Source organism: Bubalus kerabau, chromosome 20, assembly GCF_029407905.1.
Source record: "Bubalus kerabau isolate K-KA32 ecotype Philippines breed swamp buffalo chromosome 20, PCC_UOA_SB_1v2, whole genome shotgun sequence".
Classification (NCBI taxonomy): domain Eukaryota; kingdom Metazoa; phylum Chordata; class Mammalia; order Artiodactyla; family Bovidae; genus Bubalus; species Bubalus kerabau.
The window spans coordinates 59,577,506-59,598,993 of NC_073643.1; the positions used below are offsets into that span (position 1 = coordinate 59,577,506).

General features: G+C 58.1%; 1 protein-coding gene across 4 annotated transcripts in view; it reads right to left on the reverse strand.

The window, feature by feature from the left end:
- The window catches only part of SLC6A6 (solute carrier family 6 member 6), an 84,200-nt gene that overhangs the window by 37,424 nt on the left and 25,288 nt on the right, over positions 1–21,488 (reverse strand). For 2 of the 4 annotated variants that reach the window (XM_055557934.1, XM_055557937.1), the window contains exon 3: positions 484–729. In XM_055557934.1, coding sequence (XP_055413909.1) covers positions 484–712 — 229 coding nt within the window. In that variant the 5' untranslated portion in view covers positions 713–729. Of the gene's footprint in view, positions 1–483; positions 730–11,945; positions 12,051–21,488 lie in introns of those variants that run through there. The other 2 variants (XM_055557936.1, XM_055557935.1) reach the window with 2 other exon arrangements.

Genomic DNA, 21,488 nt, shown 5'->3' on the forward strand with positions numbered 1-21,488 from the left:
TGAAAAAATTAAAATTAAAAACATTTTCGTCGTACTTTTTTTTCTGTCCTGGATACCTATCCATTACTGCAAAAGATACTGGTTTTCTATTTAAGGTGGGAAACGTGAGACTTGTTTTTGAACTACAACTGGTTTAAGTTAGAAAAGCAAAAGCAAAGGTTAAAAATGTTCTAAAGTCAGACAGAGTGGGGAGGTGCAGAGCTACAAGGCTTCGGAGGCTTGGGCCTGGCCTTGTGGCGGCCTTCAGAGAGGTAAACTGGAGGACCAGAGAGGGTGAGGAATCTGCTCGAGCTCACACAGGAAGGCTCTGATAGACCACCATCGGGTTCCCGGTCATGCTCATCTCCCGCCTCTGAGGATCGCGGTGGGAGCGGAGGCGGGCTGACCTGGGGGAGGTCGAGGCCTGAGATGCTGGGCGTAGGGAGGCCCCTCGCTCTGCCCCAGCGACCCCTCCAGCCTGCCCTCTGCCCAGCCCAGGCTCACCTCCACCGTTTTTGTAGCAGAGGTAGGGGAAACGCCAGACGTTGCCCAAGCCGACGAAGCCACCAGCCACGGAGAGCACGAAGTCGATCCTGCTGGCCCACTTCTCCCGCTGCGGGGGCTTCCCCTCGGCCTCGTCCTCCGGCCGGGTGCCCGGGCTCTTCCCGGGAGACGGCTTCAGGATGTCCTTGTGGAAGTCTTTCAGACACTGCAGCTTCTCCTTGGTGGCCATGTCCTCCTCCTCGCTTTCTATGGCGGAAAGAGCAGACCCGGACATGCGTCGGTAAGGGGCGGGCTGTGCGTCCTGGCACGACCCCGCGGGCCACCTCTGACCTGCCGGGCCTGAGGCAGAGGGCCGGCCACCCCCTCATCCGTCCACTCCTCAGACCCCCCACCCCAGGTGATCAGGGGCCTGAGGACCTGGGGACCGACAGCTGCCATCCCCTAGGCACCCGTCCAACAGAAGCACCGTATCCACCAGCCCCGAATTCTGCACCCGCAGGGAGATGAGCACGAAACCACCCAGCCCTGGCAGCGCCTCCGCAGAACACAACACCCTCCACGCAGGTCTAGCACCGCTTCCAAACCACAGCCTGCCTGTATCCTCTAGAAATCGTCTCCAAATCTCAGGTTTGCAGAGAAACCGGTGCTGCAGGGCAGGCCCTGGCCCAGCGGAGGTGCTCATCCCTCAAGGTTTTAAAGAACAGAGCTTCACGCTGGCATGTTTTCACGCTCCAGTGTTTCCAAGTATGTGTTTCAGTATTTGGAAACAGGGTTTCCGTCAAATACAGAACACGGGTACTTATAAAATACACTGGCAGCTTCTTAGCCAGTCGCATGTCTGCAGCATCAGGACAGGGATTTGCGCCGGCACAGGACTCTGGAAGGACTCTTGGTAGTTCCCACGAGTCCAGCCCTCGATATCGGTGCTCAGGTCCACCCTGACCCCTGGACCATCCAGGCCCCGGCCCACTGACTGCCCTGTGGGCTCGGCAAGAGGGGGCTCCAGGGTTATCAAACCTCTAAGCTGCTCACGCTCACCCTCAGCGCCCCCCTGCTCGGACCCCATCCCAGAGGAGGTCTACCACAGGCCAGTGTGGCAACCCCTTCTCTGTACTGCGTCTGGTCCCCGAATCCTCAGTGTTCCTGGCAGCTTGACCTTGAGGGCAAGAGCATCCGGGTCCCGCCCAGCAGGAGAAGGTGTCTCCTACCCCCATGTGCCAGAGGACCACGAAGACCAGGGAGCCTCAGTCTCCCCAGCTTCAAAATGAAAAGGAAGGCAGAGGGTGTTTATGCAGAGCCAGCTGCTTGTCTTTACGAGCCAAATGGGTGGCCAGTGCTGAACTCTCAGATTCCGGGGTAAAGTCAAGATTTCTAGGTTTCCTGGAAAAACTGGAAGGTGGACCCCAAGTTGGACTCACTCCTACAACGGTCATCCGCTGGACCAGAGGGGGCCATCGCCCTGGTGCTCCAGGGCCAGCTCGCCACCTGGACCTGTCCAGGGGCATCTGAGTCTGCACTGAGTTAGGGTGGCACTAGCTGAAAATGCCTTGGTTGCTTCCTTGCTAACAGTCTCCTCCTCGACTAGAACAGAAGCTGCAGGGCACCGGGACCTGCCTTGCCCATGGCTGGGTGTCCCGAGCTGGCGCACAGTAGGTCGTCAGCTAAGGACGGCTGGGTCGATGGCTCCCAGAGTAGGTACGCAGGTAGCTGGAGCCCAGTGACACCCCCCAACTCTGCTGCTTTCCAACCCTGTGATACCGCGGGGTCTGAAGGAGGTCCGGCCGGGCCAGGTGACTACTGCCAAGGACCAGGGGAGGCGAACAGGGCACGCCGGCCTGCCCCTGGCCCTGGCCCCTGCAGCCAGGCCCTCCGGGGCCGTGCTCGGAGGAGGAGAGGCACGCAAGCAAAACAGAATCCCCGCTTCCCCCATGCCTCCTTCCTCTCCCTGGCTCGGGGTGGGGGACCCCGATTGTTTCGCTATCTGGCAGTGAGCAGACCGAGAAAAGGCTTCCTGGAGCCGCCGGGCGGCTCACTGGGCCTTCCTCTGTCTCCCGGAGCGCAGACGGCGGGGCATCCGCAGGCCTTTCTTCGCCTGCTCCCCTGGGGCGACGTGGGGTTCTGCCGAGCGCACGGCTACTGTAAAAATAGCCCGAGCGGCCAGCATTGTTCCAGCACGGAGCTCTGCAGCCCCCGATGGTTATCTCTGGGCCCATTGTGGCCCGGCTGGACGGCAGCATAATTGGAGGATGTGGGACTCCACTCCCTCCTGGTAGAGATGTTTTCCAGGGAATGACCCCGGAGTCTCCTCATCAAGACGGGCCGGTGCCGCCCTTTCGGGCTCTCCTTGGATCTTGGGGCCGGAAGGCACTTCACCAGGTCAGCCAGGCGGAGGGGGTGGTGACCGGCGGCTGCTCATACAGCCTGTGGGCGCTTGCGAAAGCCACCCTGAGTCCTGGCTCTGCGCTCTGGGCCCAGGCCCATGGCCCCCTCTGGCTCTAGAGAACCCTCGGGAAACGTGTGCGTGCAAAGTCGGTTCAGTCGTGTTCAACTCTTTGCAACTCTCTGGACCCGTAGCCCGCCAGGCTCCTCTGTCCATGGGATTTCCCAGGCAAGAATACTGGAGTGGGTTGCCGTGCCCTCCTCCAGGGGATCTTCCCGACCCAGGGATCAAACCTGCGTCTCTTACGTCTCCTGCATTGGCAGGCGGGTTCTTTACCACTAGTGCCCCCTGGGAAGGCCTGAAACGTGAGGCAGGGGGCAAAAAAACAAGTTCCCTGAGCCACTTGGCTCCAGGCTCTCTGGTTCCACATAAGATAAGACTTCCAACCCCTCTTTTCCACACTCAGGAACTCATCTTACTGACGCCTGTAGCTGAACCAGGAGCAGTGGTAAGGCCCGTCACGTCCTGGTGTTCTGGGGTCCCCCCACTCCTCATTTCTTAGGTGTCCAGGGACCGCCCCCCCACCTGTGGCTGCCCCCATCACAAGCTCACTGGCCTTCGGGAACACACAGCCCAGCCCTGCCCACGCTTTACTCGAGACGCACGCATGCCCGGACGAGGTCAGACCCGCGGGCAGGCAACCCCGACTCCCCCTCGGAGGGGGGCTCTTTCCAAGCCCCTCTGGAGCGCCCAACCGGCCCCGAGCCCGTGGAAGCCCACAGCAGCACGACCCGCAGATGTGGCCTCCTGTATGTTCCTGGCATCCACCCACGTGTCTCCATCACCCTGGCAACCAGCAGGCGCAGGCCCCACAGCCCTCCATGGGCATCCCCTGCAGACTCCGCTAGGGTCCCCCCTGCTGCTACTCTGCCCACCCCACCCCAACACTCTGTTCTCAAAAACCGCAGCTGGAAGCAACTCACAAAGCACTTTCAGATCCCAATGCCCTCCTACCCAACGCTCTGTCTCTCCTAGCAGAAGACACACGTTCCCCGCCACAGCCTTTCTTTGGGACGCTGGCCCCACGGAACCGCTTTGTGTTCAGCCCACTCCTCAGCCTCAGACTCCCTGGATGGAGGCCTCAGGCCCTCTGCAGGCAGCCTGGCCCTGCAGGAATCAAAGCATGAGCCTCGGCCTGGAAGCTGAGGGCCATTTCCCAGCTGAGTGACCTCAGGCAAGTTGCTCAACCCCTCTGGGTCAGTGTGTTCAAGTGTGAAGAGGGATAACTGTGGCCACCTCACAGGGATGCTGTGGGGGTGCCCGCAGCAGATACCCCTCCACTAGTTATCTGCCAGTATTCCTGGGCTTCCCAGGTGGCTCAGTGGTGAAGACTTTGCCTGCCAACGCAGGAGACATCAGACACGCAGGTTTGATCCCTGGGTCAGGAAGAGCCCCTAGAGGAGAACATGGCAAATCGCTCCAGTATTCTTGCCTGGAGACTCCCCACGGACAGAGGAGCTGGGTGGGCTACAGTCCACGTGGCCGCAAAGCGGCAGACAGCACCGAGTGACCGATCACAAGCGTGCACGCCGGTATTACCACCATCGTCCCCGCTTTAACTATCACAGGGTCCACTCTGCCCCTGGGGTATGGAGGGCCCTGGTCCTACACAGGGCGAGATCAGCAGGGCCCAGAGAGGCCAAGTGACGCTCCTGAAGTCACGAAGCCAGGCGCGACGGCGATCGTGGTGTTTCGGGGCCCCCAGCTCTGCCCTCAGCGTCCCTTGGCCGGTCCGGCCCGTCCATCTTGGCAGACTCCCCGTGCGGCTCGCTCACTGCTGCCCATCACCCGCCAAGCGCGCGCCCCCTGCTGCAGGAAGCACTTGGGGGCGAGCCCGCCCTGCGGGCGGCCCAGCGGCCCGCCGCCTTGCCGGCCAAGTGCTGTTTCCCTTGGCGCCAGGCCCAGGGCTACTCTGCAGCGGCCGTGATACATGATTCCCCATTTTAAGAACTTCCTCTTTGCTTATTACAGCTACAAGTGATCAGAGAATCCACTTGAACACAGAGGCTTTGGGACCAGACTCCCACACGAGGCTCCTAGTGCCCCGTAGCCTGGGTGGAGGCCAGAACCAGCTGTACCTGAAGACGGATTTGCACGTCACCTCGTCCACTGGGGCACGCACTCAGATTTCACCTTGCGCCAGCAACGCTGTGGGGTTCCAAGACGCTCCTTGGCTTCCTCCTAATTTCAAGCTACCAGAGTTTGGAGTCCTTGAAATCTGGGCTGAGCTGCCTATAAACAGTTTTCTATTCCTTCCTCAAACACCCTCAGCACTGCAGCAGGAATTTTTAGGGCCGTTTTCCGAACGGGGAGTGGAGGTGCAAGCAGGGAAGTGAGTGGAAGGAGGCTGGCAGCAGAGTGCCCAGCTGGTGTGCCCAGTGCTAGAGGCACCAGGGCGAAGCTTACGGGGCCTCTGCAGGGTTTGCCAACGGGGACAGTGAAGCCAGGAGGAAAGGTCTGCGGAGCTGGCGGGGGGCTGGGGACCGCGAGTGCCCCTGCGCTAGCCAGCTGTGTCTTGCTGTGGGCCCTCCCCTCAACTGTGCTCAGAAGCTGGGGGGCTCTCTGCCTCGCCCTTCCCTGCAGAATCGGAACCTTCTCAAGTTAACAGTGTCCCACCCAGCTCTCTCCTCAAAGACAGGGAGCCAGGTCACAGACCTGACCCTCAGGAATCCCTACAAGTTTTTAAAGTAAGAGGGCAGGGACTTCTTCTGTTTCCTTTTTGGGGTACTTCCCCCACCGTAAAAGGGCCTAGAGCACAGCCAGGCTATTCGATCGATCTCTGGGCCTGACCTCTGGGGGGTTAGGCCAGCGACTCCCAGGATCCCAGTACGAGGTGGGGAGCTGGACACAGAGCCATTCATCTCCCAGGTCGGGAGCCTGCCAGCTGCACGGCCCCCAGCCCACTGGGAAACCGTGGAAAGAAGGGCACGACTGGACCCCTTGCCGGCCCTTTCCAGAGCAGGGGTCCCGCCTCCTCTCTCCCTTCCTCGTTCCATCAATCGCTTCAGAGCCGGTGTTCTGGACTCACAGAGGCCGCGACTCAGCCGTGTGACCTGGGGCAACTAACAGCCTTCTCTGTGCCTCAGTTTCCGCACTGGTTAAAACACGGGGTTAAACCCAAAACTCGCCTCATAGCAATCTAACAGAACGACGCCTGTAAGACATGGGCGCACGGTGCCTGGACATATAAGTGATCAATAAACATTAGCTGTTATTGAAGAAAACACTGGCCACACTGGGACGTTATTCCCTTACGTGGCACCCTGAGTGTTTAAAGGAAAGGAAAAGAGACGGAGCTCCGCTGACGGTGCTCGTGGCACGCACACTTGCCTAGCGTGCACATTTATCCAGCATTTTCGGAGTTAACCGCACCCACGGGTGCCTCTTGGTGACCAGGCGCAGAGTGGTGACCTTACTTGCCCGGGGTCACACAGCAAGGGAAAGGCCGCCGGAGCCTCCCATGGCTCCCAGGTCTCTTTTGGCCTCTCAAGTCCACGTTCTCAACCGCTCAGCTGTTTCGGATCCCTCGCTCTAGATTGGTCACAAGGGAAATCAGGTCTGGTGCTTTTATGGTCGGCTTCAAGCTACCGGGCCGGGCTGACAGATTAGGGAAGTAGGTGAAGACAAACGGGGAAGTGAGGGCCACAGGGCAGAGACTGACGGGGCCGGGCCTGGGGACTGGGGCAACAGTCAGCGCCCAGGGTCACAGGGTTCGGCTCAAAGGCTGGGGCAGGGCGAGCGGAGCCACGGACTGCAGGCTTCCTCTGGCAGACAGGAAGAGTCTCCTGAACTTCTCTGATAAGCTCTGAAGGGGCTCTTCTGAGCACTGACCCCACGGGCTCAGTGATGAGGCTGCCTAGGATCAGTTAAAGTACTGTCTGCCCCAGCACGCTGCATACATACCATCCTGGCCCTGGAGAATGTTTACAACTAAGCGCCAGAACAAAGAAGAGGCGTGCTGAGAGCACTATTTCAATACTAGGGATAGCTGTTTTTGAAAAGAAAGCGAAAATTAATTTTAAAGGGTTTTAAAAAATTCTTTTCCATGAAGAGGTACACCTTTTAAAGATCCAATCATTTGTTTGAAGCCTGTGGTCTGTATCCTTCTGTCTTGGTTATCCATTCCTAACTCAGGCTAACTCAAGCGTGACAGGGGCTCAAAGGCCTCCGGGGACCTGGCAGGGACGGGGTCCGGGGGGAAAGGGCCTGCAGAATATGGGAGTCTGGGCTCCAGGCGGCAGTTCTCAAGTCCAGCCACCGTGGTCGAGGCCTTTGGGGTTGAGGCCACTGGGGCCAGACCCTCCAAATTCTCAAGAGGTAGTGAATCGGAGGCGTTTGTGCACATACAGCTTCCAACGGCTACAACACGCCGTTGTGGGCCCGGCGCCCAGCCTGTCCTCTTTGGCCAGACCACTGTTCCTGGTCACCCAAGGCAGCAGTGGCGAAGGGCAGGACAGGCTCGGCTGGAGAAGCTGACCAGCCGGCCTCTGAGGTCCAATGGCTCGCCCCCCTGAGGTCATCCAGGAAGCCCAGCATTGTTCTGCCAGGAACCAGGTCGAAACAATGAGCGAGGACTCTGCGGTCCTAGTGAAAGTGAGTTCTGCCCGGAGAATTGTTCTCCGCACGGCAGCTACCGGGCACAGGCTTTGTGACCTCCTGGGCTCAGCGTCTGTGGGCGCGGCCCTCCCCACCCCCCATGGAGGCTCACGTCTACCCCCCCGGAGAGCCCCCACTCTGCTGAGAGCACCCCGAGACTGGCTCAGCCTCAGCCTTCAACCTGCAGGAGTGCTGACTTCGCCCCCAGCCTCGCGGAGCCTCCCCATTTCACAGATTGGGAAACTGAGGCTCAGAACAGGGCGGGGGGGTGGGGAGGGGGTGGGGAGGTGGCCCGGGGCACAGGCCACCAGGCCAGGCCGAGACTCGCCCCTGATTCCAGGCGGGCGGTGCCACCCCAGGACAAGGCGGCCTCTGCACAGGGTAGAGGCCTGTAGTTAGAGCGGGTAGTGTTTCTCCACCTGTGCTTTGCAGAGGAAAAAGTGGGCGAGGGTGAGCTGGTTCTGCAGAGGGCTGGCCTCTAGGACAACACAGGGGTGGTGGGGGGGGCAGGATGTGGGCCCGAGGTACAGCCTTCTTCCCCATTACCAGGCCTGCTGGGGGCAGGGCGGAAGGCGCGGCGGGCCGGCCGCTCTCTGTGGCTGGGCGGGCGGGGGCGGGACAGCCAGCGCTGCCCTCGAGGGGAAGGGCCGCTGGGCACCCAACAGGCCGCAGACACGGGCCCTCAGGCGCTGGCCCTGGAGGCCGCTGAGTCAGGGCGCAGGGCAGTAGGCGAGGAGTCAAAGAGGGCTGGGGCTGGTTCTAGGTGCAGCTCTGCGGGCCAACAGTGTCTGGGGAGGAGGGAAGCGTGGGCAGCTCTGGTGAGCAGGGAGGAAACTGACCCAGCGCCTCCTCCACTGGGTGCCAGGCGCTGCTCAGGGCCCAGGCCCAGAGGTGAGCCCCGGAGCTGACATTCCAGAAGGGGACCCAGACGCTAAACACACACACACACACACACATGAGTAAATATTTACCACAGGACCTGGGCTGCGGAAGACAAGATAAATAAGCAGGAGGATGAGGACACGGGGAGTCAGGGCCCGCCCCCCCCGCCCCCCCGAGCGCCCCCACCCCGCTCCCCCTGCCCACCCCCACCCCGAGCAGGTAAGGTTTTGTAACAGCAGACGCTCCCTGAAGCCTGCCTCTCTCTGGGCAGGCCCTGTGCTAAGCCCTTTCTGGAACCAAGGCATCTATTCCTCTTACGAGCCTGGATGAAGGTATGAGGCTCAGAGAGAATTGCTTGCCCAAAGTCACACAGCAACAGGATTCAGGGTCTGCACTTCCAACCGCACTGAAGCTGGGAACTGCACGGCAAACATCCGGGGAGTAAGCGGGGTTCTCTGGGCAGGGACGGTGTGTGTGGAGAGAGCCACACGGGCCATGGCGAAGGCCAGCTCGGAATGTGGAACTGCCCGGGGCGGAGAGCTTTGGGCTGCTCTAGGGACACGGGCTGGTTCCCTTTCACCCTGAGAGGGATTCGAGCTTGTGCTGGGCTTTGCTCTGTAAGATGCTCCCAGGAGGGAATTTCTAGTGGGGCCCTGAGTCCCGAGCCCTCAAGCCCCAGAGCCGCCAGTCTCCTCAGGGCGAGTGGAGCACCGCTGAGAGGGGCTGACACTGTCTTCGGCAAACAGGGGCTGACCAAGGGTGGGCGGCTGGAACTGCCACCCCGTGGCCAAGGGCCGTAACTCGGGGGACCCAGAGGAGAACTCGCCCTTGTGAGGCTGGACCCCTGTCCCCTCCGTGGCGGGTAAAGCCCACAGGACTGGCAAGAACCAGGGTTAGCCTGGACGCTACACCATCTGTAGGTTCCAGGGACATGTCACTTCCCCGGGGCCCCTTCCAGGAAGGGCCCTGCCTGGACTGAGCCTGACCACCTCTCCTGCCCTCAGGATGCTAGTCTCCAGGGATGCGGGGGCTCATTTTGTCACGATGTCGCAGAAACAGTCGTCAGTTCAGGAGGAGGACACAGTCAGGTGTCTGCTACGAGTGAGCCTCTGAGGACTGCGGCCGGCCGGACTGGACCCCCTGGGGGAAGGTGCGGCTTCCGGAACAGCCAGGCTGCAGGGATCTGTCTCGGGGGGGAGCGGGGGCTCGGGCCCCAGTGCCACCCTGGAGACTGCCAGGACGGGCCGTGACCGCCGCTCGGGTGAAGCGGAGGGTGCTGCCGCTGCGGGGGCTCAGGGGCCTGTCCTGGCGCCTGGGGGGCGGTGAGTCAGCAGGCAACGGCCTCCTGGCCCTGACTCACCCGCCACAGGCCTGTCACTCTTTCCCCCGCCTGCCTCCCCGGCTCCCCCCGCACCCTCCCCGCCCCAGGCTCTGCCGGAAGTCGGGGTGTAGCGGGTCAACCACGATCCCTAGATGGGCGCTGCTGAACCAGGCATCCTTGCTGGAGGCCACAGAAAAGGAGATGTCAGAAAACAAAGAAAGGCTCGGTTTCCATTTTCTCAAAACACTTCCCCTTTCAAGCTGGAAGAACCCCTAAAGCCGCCTGCATCTCACCCTGCCGGCTAAGAGAGCGCACAGGGCGGCCGCTCCCCGGCTCTGCACAGATGCGGGGACAGACAGACAGACCAGGGCCAGCTGAGGGCTCACCTGTGGCCCCCGCCCGCTCGGAGCCGGCCACCCCGACCCTGTCCCCGGGGTTCTGCCGGAAGTCACAGCCCCGGGGACACCCGCGGGGGCCGTGTGTTTGCAGCAAGGCCTTCAGCAAGTCACGGCCGTCAGCCTCGGAATCATCACGTGCGGCCTGCGGGGAGGACAACTCCCAGCTCACCCGTGTTTGTAAACAAGCTCCCCGTCCTCACTGTTCCTCTTTTAACCATGTTTCTCCTCCTCACCCAGCTCCATGTTTCACCTCTGCCTCGCTTCAAGGAGAGGTTGCTGCCTGGGGAATCAAACAGCCCGCGATTCAGCGCAGCAGAGGGGGTCACCCACTAGCACGGCCGCCCCCACCGCAGAGGGCAGGGGCTGGCTGCCTGCGCTTTCGCTTTCTGGGCCTGGAAGTTATGTTTCACGTATCCTCCACCACCCAGGGCTTCCCTGGGGGCTCAGATGGTAAAGAATCTGCCTGCAGGGCAGGGGACCTGAGTTTGGACCCTGGGTCGAGAAGATCCCCTGGAGAAGGAAATGGCCACCCACTCCAGAATGCCTTGCCTGGAGAAGCCCATGGACAGAGGAGCCTGGTGGGCTTCATACAATCCATGGGGTCGCAAAGAGTCGGACACGACTGAGCAGCTGACACTCCCACTTTCCAACACCCAGAGTCCCCACCAAGATGCCAGGGCCTCTGAACCACGCAGCCCAAGCCTTCCCACGCTTCCACACCTTGGCTGCTGCTGTTCCCTTGACCCGGCACACTTTTCCCTGCGTAACCCACAGGCAACCTCCCCAGACGGCGGTCTGGCGGATCCCCGGTCTCCCCCTGGCACTTTCCCGGACAGCACAGGCTACACCGCCTCTGCCCCACACTCCCTGGGCCTGCTCCCCCACTCACAGCACGAGGCTCGACAAACACGGATATCTGTCAGATGGAACATCTGGGGCTCAGGACGTGGGGGACCCTCGGTGCGGGAGTAAAGCTCTCCCACCTTGCAGCTGTGTGGCCGCCTTGACGAGGGCGAGGGAGCAAAGACGGAGCAAAGGGCAAGAGCAGACATTCAGGGACATCCCTGGTGGTGCGGTGGGTAGGAATCCGCCTGGCAAGGCAGGGACACGGGTTCGATCCCCGGTCCGGGAAGACCCCACGTGCCCTGGAGCAACAGAGGCCCGGGTGTCGCCACTACCCAAGCCCGTGCTCCCAGAGCCCGTGCTCTGCAAACAGATGCCACCAGGATGAGAAACCCGGGAGCCGCAACAGAGAGTAGTCCCCGCTCGCCACGGCTGGAGAGAAGCCCACACAGCAACGAAGACCCAGCGTGACCAAAATAAATAAATAAAAGCTAAAAAAAAAAAGGAGCAGGTGTTCAGGACACGGGCAGGGCCAGGGGAGGACGGGCCACACGCACCCTCCACTAGGGACAGAGGGGGGTGTGTGTCCCCAGCATCTGAGCACAGGACCCCCCAAAGGGTAAGAACCCCACAAAGCTTTGCCTTACACTGAGGGATGAGCCCCAAGCCTGCAGGATATCGATTTTCATTAAACGGTATGTTCTCTGAGCATCTTCTGAAGAGGATCTGGAGTGAGTTCTCCCTGGTCCCCCTGAGGGTCTGCCCCAGTGCTGGGGGTCCCTCGGGAGGACCCTGCACACACGTCGAAGGCTCCAGGTGGGGCCTTAGGGGTCGTGGCAGGCGTGAACGCGAGCCCACTTTCTAGATGGAAAAACTGAGGCCCCGGACCCACAGCGGATCAGCCGCAGGAGACACAGACGGGCTCCTCACACCCCCAACCCAGTGGAGGCCAGAGGCGGAGAGTGAGGGCCTTATTCCAAACCTGGGTGGACGGCGTTCGTGTCTAACACCGTCAGGGTGGCGAATGTTGGTGCGGCGGCAGCGGTGGCGACTTCCAGGGCTACAAGATGGTGACTAAGAGCAGCTACTGCTGGGCTACAAGAGAAGGGCAGCATTAAAATCCACTCCGGCGCAGGCGGCGGCGGGCTCCGGGGAGGCCTGACCCTCCCCTGTGGCCTTCCCACACGCGCAGACCACCTCCCAGGCAGCCCGGACAGATAGCCGCCACAGCCCCGACCTTTTCACTGCGATCCCCTTAGGCCTCCGCTCACACAGCGCCCCAAGACAAGGCCTCCCGCCGGCCACTGGGGGCTCCCCAGAGGCGTGTCTGGAGCTCTGTTCCCACCGGCTTAGCCAAGCTTGTTTTTGGCAGACCACCCCCCACGCCCCGCAACCCGGCCTGCCATGTCGCCCTCAGCTCAAGAACCATCGGTGGCTCCCAGCTGCTCGGAGAACAAAGTCCCCTTGCCTGTGAAGGAGTTCAGTTCCGAGAGTGCATTCCCAAGTCCAATTTGTTCATGAGTCCCACACGGTTAGCCTAGGAACACAGCTAACATAATAGGCTATACAGAACTACACTGTAATAGGCGTGTGAGACTCTTCACACAAATACTGCATAAAAAACAATGCAAAAAATAAAGGAGAGGTTTCTAATCTTACGGTACAGTACCCTGAAAGGCACAGTAGCCCAGGGCAACAGCTGGCACAGAGCGGTGGGCACCGGGCCAACGGGCAAGAAGAGCTATGGGTGGGGGAGGGGGCGAAGGCAGCCTGGTCTGTGCAGGGCCGTGAAGGGCACGGGAGCCCAGCCGCTGGTGGAGGAAGCACGCCCGTGCCAGCGTTCACCAGACGCAAGAACTCAACTCATGCGGCTGGACGTGCGCACGCGCGTGTGCCTCTGTGGAGGTCTGCAGCCGGAAGGTTGGAACGTAGGGGACTCACTGTCATCCACGCTTCCCCACCAGAACCCAAGGCCTGTTAGACGCCCCATCCCCAGGCTCTGACACCTTCCCCTCTCTGGTCCTGATGGATCCCAGGGCCGCCTCGTTCCCCCCAGCAATACCCGCTTCCCCTCTATGCTCTGCTTGTGGGTTCCCTCAGGTTCAGGTGGGTCCCACCTACCTTGAAAGACCTGGCTCAAATGTCACCTCCTCCAGGAAGCCCTTCATGCCCATCCCACTCTTTCCCTCCCCTCCTCGGGCCAGAGTCACCCTCCCCCGCACCCCCATACCCACATTCCCCAGGCGCTGGGCTCTTGTTCAGAACTGTGCAGCTTTGGACAAAGTTCAAAGGTCTTCTCGGGAAACCTCAGTTTCTTCTCCTGTAAAATGGGCCTCCTAATCTGTGCAGCTGTCCCTGGGTGATGTCTCTGGGCTCTGGGGCAGGGCTAGCAGATGCCCGGGACCCTCATGGGTGTCTGAACATCGGCGTCACCTGGAGCGCTGGCTGAACAGGCAGGCACCTCCCAGGTCCCCCTAGTGACTGAACCTTCAACGCTGGTAAAGCAGCCCCCAGGTGAATCTTAGCATCATGTGAGGCCAGGGACAGCGGTGCTAATGGACTGGGAGGCTCTTGGGAAAATGCAAAAGAAAACCAGCCTATGAAACGGACTCAGCGATGACAACACACGTGAGCGTGTGTGTGTCTGCACACGTATGTGGTCTCCTCTGCCAGGCTGAGCAGCGGGGGGCTGGGTTTCATCTCTGCCAGCCCTGGGCCACCCCCAAAAACCATCTGCCCCAGACCTGATATTTCTACTGTCACTGCTCCTTACTGTGTTCTGGGCGAAGGGTACTTCTGCCCCATTCTGCAGAGGAGGAAACGGAGGCTCTGAGAGGAGCCAGGACTGGCCCAAGATTACCCCGTGAGTGGCAGGCAGCCGGGCTTGAGCCCAGGGCGAGGCCAGCGCTCCGTGTTACCCGCTTGCTCAGTGAAAAGGGGCCTGAGCTGCAGATGAGAGCCGGCGGTCATCACTGGGGCCTCTGGGGCAGGGAGCTGAGTGGGCACGTGGGATCCTGGGGGGCACGAGCCTCTGAGAGCCCCCGACATGGGCGAGGGGCACGCGCACAGGAAGCTGGGAGCTGGCTGTGAGGCCTGGTGAAGGGCAGAGTCCAGCCGAGCGGACCTCGGGCCGCTTCTCCGAGGACAGGGCGTGCAAGGCACACCGCCTAGGACTTGGGGACCCCTCTGGCCGTCGCCCTGCCAGTCACTGTTTTCCAAGTGGCAGCAGGTGGGGCCTGCCTGAAAGAAACCCGGGTCCCTCAGGTGCCTGTCCCCTCTCCCCCCGATCAAGCCCAGAACCTTGCAGGGCCAGTCTGGCCTATGACAGATGCTTGATCAAGGCAAGGCCTGCCCTCTCCAGGGTGTGGCTTGGACCCTCTGACCAGGAGACCCCGCCTGGAGGGGCAGTGTCCTGTCCCTCCCGTGCACACACACAGCCCTATTGCCCTCAGGGAAGTAGAAAATGGACAGCGTCAACACACCCTCTGTGCCTCAGTTTACCCACATGTAGAACGGGGGCAGGGGCGGGGCCTGCCTCTTAGGGCCGCTGAGATGAGACGACAGGTATGTACAGACCGCTTAGAGCAGCACCTGGACCACGTGCATGCTGGACGTGGTCAGGACGGTGAGCAAAGTCCTCTACAGCCTCCCTGAGACCCGAGGCAGCCTAGACTCACGGCCAGGGCCCTGTGGGCTGTCTCCCAGGCCTGCTGGGGATTTGACAGTTATGCCAAGGAGCCAGGCCCAGCGCCAGCCAGCTCTGAGGCTCGGGGCATCACCTACCACCCCGCTTCCAACTTCTTCTCCCATCCCATAGGTGGAAGGCGGGACTGAGGGGCCCTGTGTGGGTGCTCCCTGGGATCTGAGCTTGGCTGTGGACACCTCCTCACCTCCCTGGCCTAGTACTGGGGTGGGATTGGAGTGCATCTCAGGCGGCACCCTTTGGACCCTGGGGTGGGGGCACCTGCCAAGCAGGGGAGGTGGACATTACAGGGGACACGGCCTTTGCTGCTGAAAAGAAAGGGGCTGCAGCGTCACCCGACCACCACGTCAGGAACTGCACACCAAGCTACTCAAACGGGGGCCGAGCAGCCCCCTCCATACCCCGATCACGGCCGGAGACCCTGGGCAGCTGAGAAGAAAATCTTCTCAAGGGAGAGGTGGCCTCACCCATGTACCCCAGGACGGCTGAAGCTGCAGAAATCAGATTCTGTGATCCCTCAGCTCGTGAGAACCTAGAAACCTGAAGGGTCCTAGCTGGAGGTCCCTGGGTATCCAAGACCCTGCTTCTGGCCAACATTGAGTGACAGGTCAGCCCGGGAGCCGCTGCCCGGAGATTACAGATGAGGAGACCGAGGCCAGAAGGGGAGGGGGCTGGTCTCAAGGAAGGGCCCGGCAGCAGGAAGGTGAGGCACGGGCCTGGTGTGCGGGCCTGGGTGCGGTCCCGAGCTCCTACTGTGAGCTGCCCAATGCCGGGCCCAGGCAGCCGGGACAGAACCGCCTGCAGCCCACGGCACGGTGGGAGGCCACGCCTGCAACAGAAGGCACCCAGGACTCGCTCTCAGACACAGTACCTTCTGACACTACAGCCTTGCTGTCTGGAGGTGGGTATTAAAAGCATGTTTCTTTCACAACATTATGGTGAGAGCAGATGGTCACTTCCACAGAACTGCCCTGAAGTGAAGTAAGTGTGCTGGCCCAAGGGTGGGCCACTCCTATCCTTAGTGCCAATTCGGCTCCTGGCACGTACTAGTTCGTGAAACTCAGCGGCAGCATCTGACCCAGTGTGCCATTTTACAGGTGGGGAAACTGAGGCCCAGGAGGCACCAGCTTCAGGCTCCCAGGTTCAGCGCTGCGCTCTGCACAACTAGCACCCTTTCCCTCCAGCCCTTACTGTTTGGGGGACCTGGACCAGCTCCTCTCCTTACTGATTCGGGGACCCCTTTCCCAGGCTCAGGAATTCCAGAGCCCAAGTCCCACAGAGACACCTGACCCCAAGGGAAGGCCCTGCTTCTTCACCCAGCAACCTACCTGCGGTCAGCTCAGGGGCCAAGAGGCTCCATCAGGCAAGGATTTGGGCTGAGGAAGTGGGTAAACAGAGGGTCCCACTGGTGGTCTGGGGTGGGTGACCTGGGTGAGCAGTCCCAGCCAGGGGAGCCATGGCCTGCTCCAAGCTGGACGCCTCTGAGGAAGACCCTGCTCCCCCCAGGCCCCCAGTGGGACCACCAGGCTAGAACCTGGAAGCGCCCGGAGGGCTCCCACATTTGTCCCTTGCTCCCCCTCCGAGGCAGTCTCCCTGAACACCGTCTCCGAGGCAACCGCCGCTGACGGAGCCCTCACAAGCCTGGATCACAGAAGGCAGCCCAGAGTGGCTCTGGGGGGACAGAGGCTCTGTGAGCAAACAGAGACGCAGGCGGAAACGTGTGGGTGACTCACCCAAGGCACTGGGAAAGGGGACACATCGGCGATCTGAGATGGTACAGACGTCCGGCACCTTGGCTCTGGGCCTCAGAATATCTGCTCGTGAGGTCACAATGGCCCTTCCAGCACCACTGAGTGCCTGGAGACTACGTCCTCCAGAAAAATGTCACCAGTTGGGAACATCTCTTGGCAAAACTTGGGTCAGAGGGGTCTCCTTTCTCACAGCGCTCACCATCTCTGTACGGCATCACCTGCGAGGCCCTGGACTGTCAGAGCTTGGTGCATTTCTATAGCTCATTCCAGGCCCTGGAACGCACATCACCGCTTCTTCTCCAGCCTCAAAATGCCACCTCCTCCAGGAAGACTTCCCTGACCATCTCCTCCCTGCCCATCTGCAGTGGAATAAGGTGGCCATTCCTCAGCTGTAATCCTGGCCTCTTCCTCCCCCCGTCTGGGTGCTCTAGGGCAAGCGACCCGCCTCCTTCCAGGCACCAGCGAATGAGGACCCTGGAAAAGCTCTGTCATAGCAACGCTTTGTGCTCATTCCAACTGTTCTTACATCCTGGAAACAATAATTGTGGCTGATATCATGTGTCAAGATCTACAAGACCTTCTAGAACTAACACCCCCAAAAGATTTTGGGGACTGGAATGCAGAAGTAGGAAGTCAAGAGATACCTGGAATAACAGGCAAATTTGGCCTTGGAGTACAACATGAAGCAGGGCAAAGGGTAACAGAGTTTTGCCAAGAGAACGCACTGGTCATAGCAAACACCCCCTTCCAACAACACAAGAGAAGACTCTACACATGGACATCACCAGATGGTTAATACCAAAATCAGATTGATTATATTCTTTGCATCCAAAGATGGAGAAGCTCTATACAGTCAGCAAAAATAAGACTGGGAGCTGATTGTGGCTCAGATCATGAACTCCTTATTGCCAAATTCAGACTTAAATTGAAGACAGTGTGGAAAACCACTAGACCATTCAGGTATGACCTAAATCAAATCCCTTATGGTTATATAGTGCAAGTGACAAATAGATTCAAGGGATTAGATCTGATAGACAGAGTGCCTGAAGAACTATGGACGGAGGTTCGTGACATTGTACAGGAGGCAGTGATCAAACCATCCCCGAGAAAAAGAAATGCAAAAGGCAAAATGGTTGTCTGAGGAGGCCTTACAAATAGCTGAGAAAAGAAGAGAAGCGAAAGGCAAAGGAGAAAAGGAAAGATAAACCCATCTGAACGCAGAGTTCCAAAGAATAGTAAGGAGAGATAAGAAAGCCTTCCTCAGAGACCAATGTAAAGAAATAGAGGAAAACAATAGAATGGGAAAGACTGGAGATCTCGTCAAGAGAATTAGAGATACCAAGGGAACATTTCATGCAAAGATGGGCTCGATAAAGGACAGAAATGGTATGGACCTAACAGAAGCAGACATACTAAGAAGAGGTGGCAAGAACACACAGCAAAACTATACAAAAAAGATCTTCATGACCCAGATAACAACAGTGGTGTGATCACTGACCTAGAGCCAGACATCCTGGAACGTGAAGTCAAGTGGGCCTTAGAAAGCATCATTACGAACAAAGTTAGTGGGGGTGATGGAATTCCAGCTGAGCTATTTCAAATCCTAAAAGATGATGTTGTTAAAGTGCTGCACTCAATATGCCAGCAAATTTGGAAAACTCAGCAGTGGCCACAGGACTGGAAAAGGTCAGTTTTCATTCCAATTCCAAAGAAGGGCAATGCCAAAGAATGCTCAAACTCCCGCACAATCACACTCATCTCATACGCTAGTAAAGTAATGCTCAAAATTCTCCAAGCCAGGATTCAGCAATATGTGAACCATGAACTTCCAGATGTTCAAGCTGGATTTAGAAAAGGCAGAGGAACCAGAGATCAAATTGCCAACATCTTCTGGATCATAGAAAAAGCAAGAGAGTTCCAGAAAAACATCTATTTCTGCTTTATTGACTATACCAAAGCCTTTGTGTAGATCACAACAAACTGTGGAAAATTCTTCAAGAGATGGGACTACCAGACCACCTGACCTGCCTCCTGAGAAATCTGTATGCAGGTCAAGAAGCAATAGTTAGAACCGAACATGGAACAACAGACTGGTTCCAAATCGGGAAAGGAGTACGTCAAGGCTGTATATTGTCACCCTGCTTATTTAACTTGTATGCAGAGTACCTCATGAGAAACGGCTGGGCTGGATGAAGCACAAGCTGCATTCAAGATTGCCGGGGGAAATATCAATAACCTCAGATATGCAGATGATACCACCCCTATGGCAAAAAATGAAGAAGAACTAAAGAGCCTCATAATGAAAATGACAGAGGAGAGTGAAAAAGCTGCCTTAAAACTCAGCATTCAAAGACTACAATCATGGTATCTGGTCCCATCACTTCATGGCAAATTGATGGGGAAACAATGGAAACAGTGAGAGCCTTTATTTTTTGGGCTCCAAAATTACTGGAGATGGTGACTGCAGCCATGAAATTAAAAGACTCCTGCTCCTTGGAAGAAAAGCTATGACCAACCTAGACAGCATATTAAAAAGCAGAGACATGATTTTGCTGACAAAGATCTGTCTAGTCAAAGCTATGGTTTTTCCAGTGGTCATGTATGGATGCGGGAGTTGGACTATAAAGAAAGCTGAGTGCCGAAGAATTGATGCTTTTGAATTGTGGTATTGGAGAAGACTCTTGAGAGTCCCTTGGACTGCAAGGAGATCCAACTAGTCCATCTTAAAGGAGATCAGTCCTGGGTGTTCGTTGGAAGGACTGATGTTGAAGCTGAAACTCCAATACTTTGGCCACCTGACACAAAGAACTGACTCAGGAAAAAGATTGAAGGCAGGAGGAGAAGGGGATGACAGATGATGAGGTGGTTGGATGGCATCACTGACTCAATGGATGCTAGTTTGAGCAAGCTCCGGGATTTGGTGATGGACAGGGAAGGCTGGTGTGCTGCAGTCCATGGGGTCACAAAGAGTCAGACAGGTCTGAGTGATTGAACTGAACTGAACTGATTATGTGTCTGGCACTGCTGGGCACTTGATATGATTCTAGCTAACAGTAACTTTAAAAAATCATGCTAAATATTTTTCTTCTTTAAATCACTTTTCACTGATTATCGCTGCTCACTTTTCTTCTATAGCTAGTCCAAAGGTAATGGGACTTTAAAGCATTTTCAGAGAGCCCAAGAGATGAAAATGCACTGTTGAAATGCCTCGAATGTATGGAAAAAATCCTCCAGCTGCACAGTCAGTTCCAGAGAGAAATACCAGCTCCCTGGGGTGTCACCTGGCACCTGGGTTCTGTATTTTATCTGGTCCTTACCAACCACCCTATGGGATGAAGGATCTTACCCACCTCTGTGGCTCAGAGAGATGGATCGATTTCACCAGGTTGCCCAGCCAGGAAAGGCAGGACTTGGGGGCCCCGAGTCCTCAACCACAGGGCTCTGGGGCATCTCCTGGCCATGATCTTGAATTTTAGGAGGGATCCCCTCCTCACCTGACACAGAAGGAAACTGAGGCCAGTAGGAGGTAGGGATGTCATTTTGAAAATTCACCAGCTAGGATTAGAACTAGGATTAGACTCTTGAGAGTCCCTTGGGCTGCAAGGAGATCAAAGCAGTCAATCCTAAAGGAACCTGAATATTCAATGGAAGAAATGATGCTTAAGCTGAAGCTCCAATACTTTGGCCACCTGATGCGAAGAGCTGACTCATTGGAAAAGACCCTGATGCTGGGAAAGAATGAAGGCAGGAGGAGAAGGGGGCGACAGAGGATGAGATGGTTGGATGGCATCACCAACTCAACGGACATGAGTTTGAGCAAACTCTGAGAGATAGTGAAGGACAGGGAAGCCTGGTGTGCTGCAGTCCACGTGTCACAAAGAGTCAGACACAACTGAGAGACTGAACAGCAACAGGATTAAAATCCAGGTCCCCTGAGCGGGCCCAGGTCACACATGTCTTCACGACTAGGACCCAGTGGCCTCAACCACAGGACCGCAGTGACTACAACCTCGCGCCACCGTGCTGAGCCTGGACCTTCCCATTTAATCCTGTACACCTGCTGGGCTGGGGAAATACCAGCCCCTCAGGCCAGCAACAGCTTTTAACCCTTTAAACTCAGACTGTCCCGATCTAAGGTCTGTGGACGGGCTAATCTCAGTGAGCTGACGAGAGGAAGAGGAGGGTGTGCAGGGGCGCTGTCTGCTAGCCCGCACCCTTTCTGGACGTGGTGCCCCCGCCTGCCTGCATCTCAGCCCTGAGAGCACCCCCCACCTCCTCTGAGCGGGCTGACCCTCCCCGCTCCCCCACAAAGCGTCCCAGGCACTGCAGCCTGGGACTCAGTTTATTCACCCTGCGCAGAGCCTGGGCCATCGGACAAAGACTCCTTTTCCTCCTGGAGGGGCAAGGATGCCCGAAATCAGGGCCACAGCTATCAATACCTGAGAAACCCGTTGACCCCTTTCCTTGACTCATCTCTCTGTTCGGTCAGTCGGTTCCTGCTGACCCCCAGGTGGCCGAGGTGTATTTAAGGTCAGCGGAGAGGAAGGACCCACCTGGCCTCTCCAGCTTTGTTCTCTGAATTCCCCACAAGTGAGCCTCCTGCCTCGTCCCCCAGCCCCGCCCATAAGACTCTGTTCCCCAAACACCCTTTGCCTCGTTCTACTTCTGCCTATTGTGAGCCACCATCAGAGACTTCAGCTGGAGCCTAACTCTGTCCCTTATCAGCTGCAAGTCTGGTGCATCTCTTCCCTTCAGGGCCTCAGCTGCACAATCTGTAAAATGGGCCACCTCACATTACCCAAGGGCAGGTACCAGGAAGTGCCTCAGTGTGTGCCTGGCTGTGCTCGCAGGAGCAAGTTTGTCCCTGCATTGCGTGCAGCTAATCAGCAAACACGGACTGCACCCGTCGTTAGCATCATCCAGTGAAATGCTGGGAAAGGTAGAAGTGAACACCCAGGGCTGGTCTGTCAGGCAGAGAAAATACCAAATAAACACTTTCTCCATCCGGTGTCCTACGTCCAGCCAGCAGCCGAGCCCCCCTGGCACCACCATCCCCTCCCAAAACCCCGTG